Raw genomic sequence first — 12,942 nt, 5'->3', positions numbered from 1 at the left:
TTCAGATTGTATTTCTGTTTCTAGGATTTAACAAAAATAATAATAATAAAAATAATAATAATAATAATGATAATAATAAAACTTTTGCAGAAGAGAATGGATTATTTTTCTTTCATGTTGTGAAAAAGCATGTTTTCAACTAAATCATAAAAATGGATGTAGAAAATATTAATACTTCATTCTGTTTGTAAACGCAATTAAACTGTTCAAATAAAAATGAAGTTATAACAAAACTACATTTGTTAAAACCATATTTAAAAGCTTTTTGGGGTTCTTTAACAGTTACAAAGAGGGACATGTTGTTTTTAGAAAGATAACACAAAGAAATATTAAATCACTGGGGATTTATCACAATTATATGCACTTCACTTTAATTCCCTTTCATACTTTACTCTGCAATTAATTTTTGCTCTGTGCCTCGTCATCTGCTACAGCATCCGAAAGATTTTGCTCATGACTGTACAATAATTTACATTTATATGAGTAAGTATGGAAAAAGTTTCCCGTGTCAGTCTGCAAAAACCCAAAAGTTTTGAGTCAACTCAAGAACAATGCAAGATGTAAACTTACTAGTAAGCAGGGCTTCTTAGCCCTGAGGCTGCTGTTACTAATGAACAATAATATCTCAGCTGCTGTTGTCATGGAAACGTCCAAATTATACAACCATGTAAATTTTTTATTTATTTTTATTTTTACCGTTTAAGTTTTGTATCCAGCTTTAACGTGCCAAACTGTTGCCTGTAGTTATGCTGACCTTTTTGCAGATGTTAGTGAGAAACAGGACATCCCAGCTGTGGTTACCATGATAAATCTTTTTTAGAATGGATTTTAAAAATTTTATTCTTTTAATAAAGTTTTATTCCTCTATGACCATTTTTTTAAACTTGTAGAATACATCAAATTAACAAAATTACCTCACATTTGAACTAATACGGTAGCTTAACTGATGTAATTAAAGGACTTTTGACCGTTTACACAATTCCTACTCATAGATTAAGATAAATAAGAATAAAATGTGTGCATATTGTTACACAGTTTTTGCGGGTGAAATGTTGACGGTGCTCTGGAGTGGACAAGAATTAGCAAAGCATTTTTGTCTGAATGTTCTGATGCTTCTGGATAAATTTGCATGTTGAGGACAGATTCCAATTAAAGAGTGGACACTTGACATCATCCCCCTGGTATCTGTCTGCATAAATAACACTTTATAACAGAGGATTGTAACTGGCTGAAAGCTGTGCAATTGAGGAAACAGATAGCTGCAATACATCTGCACTGCACACGCCTCACATTTTGCTTGTACTGGTTACCAGAAGCATCTTTAATGAACTTCATTTATAAGGCAGTGTAAAAAATAAAGAGTAACACACTTAATTTGCTGTAGAATTCTATATATTTTACATAAGTATAAATAAAACACAAATCAGTCAGTCAAGAGTTTTATTTGATGCAAGCGAGGCAGTTTTCATTAGTTCTGGACTCAGGTGTGTCATGTGCCACACTGACAAGGACGTGTTGCCTCACAGAGGCAACATTGCTGAAGCCAGTAATTATAATCCTATGTAAATTAGTCATAAATATTCTAATGAAAATAATAAACCGTAACATAACTCAAGAAATAATTAGATTTAGATTAGCATATCCCGTCGTCCTAAATCTGTATTTACAGCAAAGTTTAAAGATATTGAGAATAATTACGCACAAGCGCTCCAAAGAAGAATTTCAGACTGATGCTATGCGTTAATGTTATAAACTGTGTGCCAAAGAAAAATGGCTCAAACGGTTAAATAATTAAAATAAGTTTCATTTTTTCATATTTCATATTGATCACGTAGTTTATTGGTTGATAACAAAGCAGAACAGCCGTTTCTTTCCCTACTCTCCTTCCTCCATCTCCTCCTCTGGTGCAAACCTTTTCCCCGGGTGTTGTCTCTTCTCCTCGGCGTGACTTTTGTTGATGTTTTCCAGAAAGTCGAGCAGCAGACTGGTCTTACTGCAGCTGTCAGAGTCCAAAACGTCACACGGACTGCTGGTGCTTAATTCCGGACTGGAGTTATCCCAAAAGCGTTTTCCTGGGTGCTGACGCTTCTCCAGCTCGGACATATCTTCCTCTCCGTCCTCAGTCCAGTCCGCCTCACCGTCCTCATCTTCGAGAAGACGCTTACCGGGATGCTGGCGCTTGCTGTGCAGCACCAGATAGCGCTTGCCCGGATGCTGGCGCTTGGAAAGTTCGCTGAGCACCACGACGGGGCTGTCGGGAATGTGTCCCGTGGTGGAGCGCTTCCCTGGATGCTGCCTCTTCTGGAACTCCGTGAACGAATGCATTTCGTCTTCGCGCTTGCCGGGGTGCTGTCTCTTTTGCATATCCCAGAACTGTTCGTCGTCGACCACCTCCCTTCTGCCCGGATGCTGCCGCTTCTCCAGGTCCTCGAAGTATCTCTTGCCGGGATGCTGTCTTTTTGTCACCCATTGTGGTTGTGATAAAATCCCATCTGGACAAAAAGTGTTGAGGACTTGTTTAGTATTGATCTAATACCGACTGAGTCTATTCTAGCATAGACAAACTGCAGCAAGATGGATTTTACAGTTGGCGTGCGCCGTGCGTAAATTACGCACAAGACAGCATCTTACGGTCCATATTTCCTCAGCTCTATTCCTGAGAGCTGAGGAATAGAGCTCTCAGGAATAGAGCTCTATTTCTGAGAGCTCTATTTCTCTTTAGAAATAGAGAATGCAAAAACATTTTGTAATTATTCATGATTTTACGTTTGAGGGGAAAAGTAGTTCCCAGTTCCCATGAGGCTTAGGTAACAGGAAATAATATGTAATGGTTGATTTAAACAAGTAAATACACATAAAAAAAAAAAAATTAAAAAAAAAAAAACAGCATGACCGTATGATGCTGCAGAGTCACCTTTTTTTCTTTTTTTTTTGTTGCCGAAAAATATACCCAAACCATGAGCTTCACGCACCATTTTTACCGTCTCCATCCTGCAGCTTTTTGAGAATAGACCGTAAGAGGAGGCTCTGTGCTCTCTGTAGCATGAGGTTGTCTATGGTGGTACTTCGGTCCATCTCATCCTCAGCAGGGAGACCCTGTCCATCACACACTGCCAAATTGCAGATCACAAAAGATGCCAGGACTAGAAGGCTTGCCGACTTCATGGCTTTATTTTTTTTCCACCTCTACTAGAAAAAAAAGATTCCACACAAAGTCAAAGTTTTATTACAAATCATGCCAAATCATGCTTAATTCATGAAGTCAATAAAAGATTAATGATGCACGAGTTGCATTGTTTGCTTCTGGACTTTCAGAAACAAACAAAGCTCATTTACAAGTGCGAGACGCACAGTAAACCTGATATATCCAGGTAAGGTGACCCATAATCTCAAATCTAGGATTTTGAAAAGCGCCAGACTCACATGAAAAGTATCCAAATTCTCCTCGTCCCCTCCCCGAGGCACCGCTGGCAGCGTTGCTAATGGTTTTTCCCCGCTTCTTGGAGCTCTCGGTGACCCTTTAGGCCAGATCCTGGAGGTATATGAGCTGACAACTTCTTCGGCTCTGCTTTTATACTTCCCGGTCACTGTCGTCACACAATCCCAGGAGTAATTTTTCAGGATCTCTCGTCCCCACTGATGTCACTAAGTCGTGCGCAACTGGGTTTGGTGAATGATCGCCCCTACAAGGACTGCTTCCCAGTTTAGCTTTCGCGAAACTAAGATAAACCTTGCACTTAGGGAGGATGGGTTATTATGGGATTACTTTTTTTTTTTTTTAAAGAATTTAAGTTTTTACTTATTGATTTTGCGTGATTGCATACTTTTCATTCAATCCGTTTTTTTTAAATCTACTTTGCCTCTTCTTTTCCAGACTTTCACCTTTTCATATTTTTTTCTTCTTAAGGAAGAAAAAAATAAAGGTCTCCTATGGCTGCAGTGAGATGAAGACCATTTTTATTTATTTTATTACTTTTTTTTTCTCCATCTAAACCTCAAAGTCAGAGGAAGCAGTGGGGTGAGCAAAACCCATCTGGCTCTTTAGCACACAGAATTCACATTTAGTCACGATGCAGCTCTGCTGAATGCACCAGAGTCAGGGTCTGCAAGCTTCAATGTGTAAGTGGGAGCAGGGGATACTGAGGCAAATAGAACAGTTTCTATAACAGCTACATATGTTTTATACTTTCTCTTCATGTACTTCAAAACGAACAAAGTTTCAGAAATATCACTCAGATGTATATCATCATATTCCATATCTTTTGTAGAGTGGAATTAGACATGAGACTAACCAGTTTAACGAAGAAAATCTAAACATATTCACTTTGCAAAACCGGGTGTACCTCTTGGACTTCTCACATTTAGTCATAACCACAAAAATGATCAAACAACCAAAAATAGCAAATGATGAAATGGATTTTGAAAAAAATATACATACCATTTACAAAATGTGAAGAGTGTCACTTTTGCAGTCAGCCATCTTTCCTCAGCTTCCCCTGAAGAAAATCTGGTGCAACCAATGCATTCAAAAGTTACAGAAAATAGAAACAATAAGTGAACAAGAAGCACCATTAAGTTTTAAGTTTAAAAACGACATCTCAAGCTCTGACCGCATGTTTTTATTCAACTCATCTGAAAATGGAAGGAGGTTTGGTACAGCTGCAAACCTACCAACACATAAACTGATGGGCAAGAGGAGCATTAACCAGAAAAGTTGCTGAATAACCCGATCCTCCAGGTCAAGGTTGATCAATCTGCTCTTTATGGAAGAGAAACAATTAGAAAGCCATGCCTGGAAAAAAAGCACGAGTTCTGCTTACAGTCAAAATTGTGTCTCAACTCGCTAGTGACTGAAATAAATATGTTCTCATTAAACGCATGTAATCAAGTCTAAAGCAATATTTTTCATTAACTCCATACTTGTTTCATCAATGTTTTTTGGTATTTGACTTGGGAACATTTCATCTTATGTCAAGAAATTTGTTTGCTATTTCTGTGGAGTTTAAGATGAAGCTTAATTGCACAGATGCTGATGTACACACACACCATTCATCTGACATGGGGGCTGATGTGTCTGCACAGGGGGGCTGAAGACTGAGAAATCATATGCTGCAAAGCAGCAGGAAGCTGTCAGAAATTGGGTCTGTGGGTGGTGGTTGGTGTGTGTGTGTGATGTTTTTTGTACTGAACTGGTCTTTGGTACATTATCACTTTTCTTGCATACAGTTGTTGCTAAGATGCACATTTGTTGATAACAGTTAATTTTGTTTTTGACCGGCAGTGTGTGTCCCCCGCAAGAAAATAAATTATTCTGTTCGACTTGGCTTCTTGACTGGATCACTCCAAAACCTTTTGTTATGATCGGAAGGTGTTTGGACTTTTAGTTTCTCTTTTGATCTTTTCTTCATTGTTTATTTCCTAACATCGTTTTAGTTTAGTTAGTACATTTATTCTTTATTTTTGGTGTTTTGGATTTGTCTGTTTAGATTAGCGTTGCTTTTAGTTTACTCCTTGTATTAGCTTCAGATTTTTCCACATCTCTGTTTCATCTCATCTGCTTAGTTTCCTCCTTCCTTCAGCCGTCCAGCCTCCTTCTCAGCACAACTTCCCTCAGTCATCTCAGTCTCTTCTGTCTGGACATTCCCTCAGCTACTTTCCATTCACATCTGATTGGCCCTTCTGGTTCCTCTTCCTTGGCATATTTAAAGGGGAAGTATCATGCATATTTAAAGCACATAGTGCACCAAGCAAGACCAAGCGTATAGGCACCATGGAATGGCTGCCATGGGAAATTCAAGGATTCCTCAAACATGCATGAAAGAATCAAAACGACATTGCAGGTATGTTTTAATAAAGAAATAACATAATAAAATGATATAAAGCTAAAAAAAGGAGGATTTAATGGGGCACACACCTTTAATATTTTATTTTTGCATGACTCTTGAGGATCATTAAGATGTTTCTATATAGATTTGAGATGGCACCTTGCCTTCTTCTTGGCCAGAAGTGGTTGTTACTCTCCGATTCTTGCCCAGACACTTTTTTTAAAAATTATTTATCATCAAAATTGATCTCATTAATGGAAAAGTATCACCTTCCGGTCCAATCATAGTAAATAGATTTACCTGGTCCTGTTTTTTTTTTTTGGATTTTTAAAAATTGTTTATCCTACTTCAAGTTGCCAGTTTAAGTGATTTCTTTATTCTACAGGTCTGGAGCAAGAAATGTGGTAATCTCATTTAAGTCACGATTTAGGAAAGTTGGCGACAACATGTTCCAACAGGTTCTTTGAAATTGTTTAGTTTTCTCCTTAACTTAATTCTTCACTTAAATTCTAATACTCAATTTTATTTAATCGCCTGAAATCCAGTGATCATTTATTTAATAGGCTACATAAATATAATAAAATGCAGACATATGTAAAGGACCGAATACTTTTTTAAAGTGCTGCAGGCCTAACCCTCCATCATGCAGAGTGAGTCCACTTTGAGGATGAAGAACTTCATAGCCACACACAGTCAGGGCTGAAAATAAGTGCGAATTGAAATGACTGTGTAATTCTATAATGACTTTCTGTCAGGGTGCTGTCACATCCAATATTTCAAAGAAGTTCAGGCCTGCTTGGTTGAAAACATCAGAGCCGTGGTTGAAATGATCCAGTAGTAGGTTGTGAAAATAGTTTATATGGCAAAGTCATGTTGACTTTTTCCCGTGAGGAAAACAGAGCAGTCTTATATGTATGCAATTTTAAATAAGAAAAGTTTGAAAAAGTAAATCAAGCTTACAAAGTTGGGCTTAAAGAAAAGAGTTTGAATAGCACTGTGTAAAAAGTCACTTGGATCTTTTACACTCCATAAGGAAACAAGGAATTATTTCCTCCAGCCTCTCTCTGCTCCTATTTGAACTCCTTTGTCTCGAATGAACACACAAAGTGACAGCAGTGCAATTAAAACATATCTGATCCGTGTAGGCGTCCACCTCCTTACACCTGACATCTAAGTCACCACCCTCCTAAGAGACCAAGTGTGTAACAGTACACTCCAAGGATCCAATTAATCTCTCAAGAGAGTGCATTGTTGGATTTTACACCGGCATGGAAAGCCAGTATGCGCCACGGCGGATGAAGGCGCTCTGGTTCTGCAGGATCTGTTCCTTCAAAGTGACGTCTTTCTTTAAAGACGTAGAACAATCGAAGCAGATAGCGTGAATGCAGCAGGTGTAGCAGCAATTAGGCTTTTTCTTCCTTAAGTCACCATATGGCTGTGATTAAAAGACAGCCTCTTTTTTACTTTATCCATTCTGAAAGATTACACACACACACACACACACACACACACACACGCACACACACGCACACACACACACCCACACACACACACACACAAAAAAGAGTTTCTGAACTCCTAGCAATTGGTATTCTGGTCACCGCATGATGAGGAGGAAGAGAAGTTAAGAGTGCACGCTGTGCAGTGTGAGAAAATGATAAGAACCATTAGCGCTTTGTCTGTTTATTCTATAGTGTTGAAATATATTCACAGTATGGCAAACTTTTTCATATGAGGAAACTTTCCACCAAGCATGTACATACTGTGTTGTTTGTATCTCTGCACTGATCAAAAGCATTTCCCAAGAAGCTGGAATAGAAACTAGTAGCTTTCTTTAGCTAGTGATGGAGGGCAGTACACAATGGATAAGCATGGTAACCTACGAAGTCATAATGATTCATTGGTCATGGCAAAGCAAACCAACTACGTCATACACCATAAACTAATTTACTATGGCTTCCCTTTCTCTATGTAAGAAGGTTTTTGCCTACTTCAAGTTTGCTTCTGTGATGTTCTTCATTTTTTAGCACTACAGAAAGTGTAGTATCTTAAAACTGTTCCTTATTTAACTAAATTAATTTTATTTCTATTATGCCAATTTGCAACAAATGTAAGTAAATCAGTGAACTTTATTTATATAGCACATTTCACAGATAAAATCACCTTCTACTTTACGGGGTGCAAGAAAAACAAGTTAAAACAGCTTAAAAAACATGATGTGAATTTAACTGAAAGCTTGTTTTAGTAAAAGTGTCTTATTAGATATTAAATTGCCTTTTAAATTATAAATGTATAATCTCACTCCACATTATAAGACACACTGATTCCACAGATGTAGGGCAATGAACACTCAAATGGATCCTAAATTTAGATAGATTAATTATTTACATATATCTCAAAATGATCTAAGCCAGGGGTGTCAAACTCAATTTCACCGAGGGCCACTTCAGCATATTGGCCACCCTCAAAGGGCCACATTGACGGTACAAATCAGGAGTGCCCAGCTGCAGTCCTTCAGACTGCAACTTTTAGATGCATCCCTGCTAAAACACACCCCAGGCAAAAGGTTGACTTCCCTCATTAGCAGCAACTCAGTTCTGTAGAGCCTTATAATGAGTAAATGATCCAGGTGTGTTAGAGAAGGAACGCATCTTGCAGATGGTAGCTCTGGAAAACTAGACTTGGGCACCCCTAGCATAAAATGTATGAAAATACAATGTTAAAAATAAATTGAACACCTCATATTGTTAAACAACTCTTTGGAGCTTCTGGTTAGGAAGCGCATTCGAAACCTTTGTTTGAAATGGCGCGTTAAATTCAAGTCTCCATTACAGACCAGACAAAACTAAAGAGAATGCAACTTTGTGTTAATCCATTTGAGGAGCCGGCAGTTTATCTTGAGGAAATAAATGACGATGCAAAAGTTAATTAGATTGTAACATGCGCAGTGCGCTGCTCAACCACTGCGGAGGCAGTTACGCTACGCCACTGCGAAGAATTAAAAACCGCTGGGAGAAACTCATCCAGCGGATTTAACAAATGGAGCCTTCTGGGTTCACGTTACCCAGGAGAGCCGCTCTGGAGGAGCTGCAGACGTGACATCTGTCCGTTTCGGAGAAGCGAAGAAAAAAAAAAAAAATCCTTAAAGCGCACACCGGACCCCGCAGGGTAAAACACTCAGAGTTCAGTTGATCTGTTTGGATCAGACAGATCCAACTGACTGATGAATTAGCGCAGATTTTTCTGCAGATGGGAACCAGGAGGAAGTGCGTTCAGACCCCAGCGGGTGAAGTGATGCTAATTTAAGTGAAGTCGCTTAATTTAATTTATTAAAAGTTATTGGGGCCTCAGTCAGTGGTTTTTTTGTCACTACGGAGAAAAATGTAGATGCATTTATCTGCTTAATTTGTGATGAGATCAGGATTCACGGTGAATATTCACTAAACCGCATAAAATGCGGCTAAATAGCGATGTTAATATGATTATAATTTCACGGATAAAAATAGTACAGGGCCAATTTTTTTTTTTTTTTTTTTTTTTTATGTTGTCGGTCAAGATAACGGATAACAAAAAAAGTCTAGCGCGACCTGCCGCCCTGACACCAACTCACACATCTTCATTCACAGTCTTACTTGTAGATCGATTTTTCTTTTCTTGGACGTTTTGATGTTAGCTTGTCGAAGTCTCAGTTTTATTCGCTGGTAAAATCAATAAGCAGCTTAAGGTGACTCTGCTGCTCTCTAGTGGCGAGAAGCCGTAATGTTGGCTGGTAACAATCGGAATGCATTATGGGAGATGTAGTTTGTCATCAATTCGTGCTCAAAACCTATTTTAAGTCAATCATGGACCTATAAAACGCTGGGGGGGCCACATAAAATGACATGGCGGGCCACATGTGGCCCGCGGGCCTTGAGTTTGACACATGTGATCTAAGCAGTCCAGTCATATTCAATTTACAATGTCAGTTGTTAAAAATTGCATCTCCACTTAAGTCACTTATTTTGCAGCAAGCAAAATAATTTCCTTTTAACAGGAAAAATGTTCTGTTACCGAAAAACTGACTTAATGGCTAAAGTCGCTATTTTAATGGCTTTGTCGAAGAAAGACACGCAACTAAACAGTTTAGGTCTAAGGCGGTAGCAAAGTGGATTTGATGAAAAACAATGAAATAGTCAAGGGATTAGCAGTAAGAGCCCTCAATTACAACAACTGTAATTGATAATCAGGCGAATGGTTGATTGGATAATAAACTGCAGGAGTGCCTTCTCGCAGGAGATGACCCCACCCACCGACGAGAGCCGATTCATACTGATGACAAAACAACAAACACCTCAGGATCATGACGCTGATGTGACATGTAATTGATTTCTGGAACAACCAAAAACATCATCATGCTGGAGCTTAAATGCCTTCAGAAGATGGAGAGGAGAGAGAGGAACCAAAGCTGGGTCACCTGAGTGATGCACTTCTTCTAAATTTACTTCGGCAACTCTGTTTCAAAAGCACAGAACAATCAATTAGATTAATGTGTACTGAATATGAGATCAGGTATGTAATTGGGGTGGATCAGGTGAAAGCGGGCACTGAAACCTGCTGATTACTGGTTGGTTGTAGGAACATGGGACATCAACTCATGGTTTGGTTTGGAGTCGACAGCAGAACCGTGTTCAGGATTTTGTCCAGGAAAGGAATATTTTGAAGATCTTCTAAGTTTGAGTGAACAGCTTCAGCATTCTAACACAAATGCTAGAAGTCAGGCTTAGTCAATGAAAATCTTGCTTCAAGGTGGGATTACATCATGTCTTTTGTCAGGTAGGTCAGAGTAACACCAGCTCTTTCTGTCTTGTGATTTTACTTTGTGCTGGAACAAACCAGCCCCTTTCTGAAGGACTCCATACCGAGCTCTGAAACCCGTGACACTTTCAGCCTGTCGCAGTATGTCGTCAAAGGTGGTTTCTTTGTTTGAAAACTAGGAGGGCGTTGAAAATGTTCAAAAAGACCTACACTTGTCAGGAGAAAGTGTTCTCCTTTGCCACAATCAACCTTAAATTACCTGAGGTGAAGAGAAAGTTAGGTCTCTTCGCCCACAAGCTTGTATTGTTGCTTTTCTCTCTTTGCTTGTTAGCTTTGTTCACTCATAGCTTTTGTTCGTGGGAGTAACATCAAGCGGTGTTTACAGACATGAAGACATTTATATCTTTTTGATGTCTTGTTTTTATCTCGGTCTTCTATTGCCCTTTGCACGAAGGCCTGATTTTATCAGTGGCGGGAAAATCTTAGAATCTGTCTTTCCTAGGTTTTACATCAAATTATTTGCTTGGTAAGAACTTTATCTTCAAATAACCTTTAGTTACAATACATTTCTTTTCATGCTGAATCTTAGTATTTCCATTCTATATTTGATACACCTGGCCTTGTCTTTTACAGAGTCTCTCTGCTAGACAAAGCTATCGGATGAGCTTTTACTGCGACTAACCGTTTGTGGTGTCTTCTAAAACCGGCTCAGAGTTTTCCTACTAAGATGAAGCCACTAAAGTTGCTACTACTGCCATTGACTTGTGTCTTTTCTTTCACGTTCCTGGAACTGTCTCTCTTTTCCTTTTGTGTCTCCGCTTTGCCTTTTCAAACCCCCAGTCAGTCGTGGCAGATGACCGCTCGTACTGAACCAGGTGCTGGTTCTGCTGGAGGTTTCTTCCTGTGAAAGGGAAGGAATTGCTGGAAAGTCGATGACAGCGCCAGCTGAGAACAACTCGCTGCAGTCATCATTTTTAAAAAGAGCATGCTAATAAAATCACCATTTGTGATCCAAATGATTCGGAAACTGTCATAAAACGAGTAAACGGTGGAACATCCTCGAAGGGAATCACAAACTGGAACTTTGATAACATTGTTGGTCCTGTTTTAAATCCATGATCTGTTTTGGGGGTTTTGTGCATCTCAACAGACTTTTTACCCCTGCAACATTTTTAAGATTCATTACAGGATTCAAGCGATTCTTCAATAGTTCTGATGGTGCTGCTGTTCTCACCCACGACTTTACAGGAGAACCCAAAGTTAACCTATAATCAGGGGTCCAGAGAACATTTTTTTAAATTCTATGACGTGCTTTTTGTCGGTGAACTACATGTCAGCTTAAAAATAGGTGGCGTGTCAATCATCACAAAGACCTGGATGTTTTTTTGGAAGGATGTGCTCTACATGTTGCTCCTTGCTTGTATTTTTTTCCCAACTAAACTTGTTGCTGGGCTTCGAAAAAGTTACGGGTGTTTAACGAGGTGACTTTTATAATATATAACCTATTCTGTCATGCAAATCTTACAAAATCTACCAATTTATTAGAAAAATATATCTCTATAAAACCCGTTTGTTTATTTATGTTATGCATTAAGGAGCCTCTCTGGTGACAGGAGTAGGAAGTGCCCACATGTAAAACCACTCTGAGATGCAGTGGGTCATGAACCGACTCATGCTTGATAATTATGCATTTTGAAACCTTGGATTTATTTGCGCGGCCGCAGAGCTGGGTCGGGGAAAAATCAAAGCTAAAGTTTCTGACTCAAAGTTAAAAAGCGGATGTGAGGACAAGCGGCATAGAACACTTTCCGTCCTCATAGGAACGTGGGCAGAGGTGCCAAACTGAGAGACAAGGACTCCAACTGTGACAGCGGGTCTGTGTGAGGAACGCGCAGGAAAAAAGACGGACAGGTTGACGGCAGACATGGGGACAACAAAGCGGCTCAAACAAATAAATAAACAAGCAGAATAACCGGTCTGTGCGGATGGCACGGAGAGCGTGTCCCCTGGAAGTGACACTGTCCTGACAGGGGTCACTGCAGCAGGGAGTGAGTGACAGCTAACAGGGGATGCTGCTGGAGACGTCCGGGTGGAAGGGAGCGTGTGTGGAAGAGGAGTGCATCGCAAGTCAGCTCCACGGATTCAGCTCGAGTGACCAGCTGCTTGTTGTCTTTGTGCCGCATGTTAATATCATGCAAAAATTCAAAGGAAAGCTTCTGAATGATGACGCACTCCAGGAGTAACGTCATGTTTATTCACCTTCCTATCTATTCATGGTTATGCATGATTTGTTTCACATAAAGGGTCTGAGAATGACAGAATA

At 39.4% G+C, this 12,942-nt stretch overlaps 1 protein-coding gene across 1 annotated transcript; it reads right to left on the bottom strand.

Moving 5' to 3' along the window:
- Window positions 1–1,873: 1,873 nt before the first annotated feature.
- On the bottom strand, window positions 1,874–3,165 carry trh (thyrotropin-releasing hormone). The gene is made up of 2 exons (XM_015005351.2): window positions 2,973–3,165; window positions 1,874–2,492 (listed from the first exon to the last, which is right to left on the bottom strand). The coding sequence occupies exons 1-2, from the start codon at window positions 3,163–3,165 to the stop codon at window positions 1,876–1,878; spliced, it is 810 nt and encodes a 269-aa protein (XP_014860837.2). The 3' UTR covers window positions 1,874–1,875.
- Between the last annotated feature and the right edge of the window lie 9,777 nt (window positions 3,166–12,942).

Source organism: Poecilia mexicana, unplaced genomic scaffold (genome assembly GCF_051168715.1).
Source record: "Poecilia mexicana isolate PSO_F unplaced genomic scaffold, ASM5116871v1 scaffold_7, whole genome shotgun sequence".
Lineage (NCBI taxonomy): Eukaryota > Metazoa > Chordata > Actinopteri > Cyprinodontiformes > Poeciliidae > Poecilia > Poecilia mexicana.
Note: the sequence above shows the minus strand (reverse complement) of the source record. Positions and strands in the feature narration are given on the sequence as shown.

Excerpts from the sequence above, each read along its gene's own strand:
- trh (XM_015005351.2), bottom strand. The coding sequence starts at position 3,165 with ATGAAGTCGGCAAGCCTTCTAGTCCTGGCATCTTTTGTGATCTGCAAT. Across the intron at positions 2,493-2,972 it reads GGATGGAGACGGTAAAAATG|ATGGGATTTTATCACAACCA; the intron begins GTGCGTGAAGCT and ends CTTTTTGTCCAG.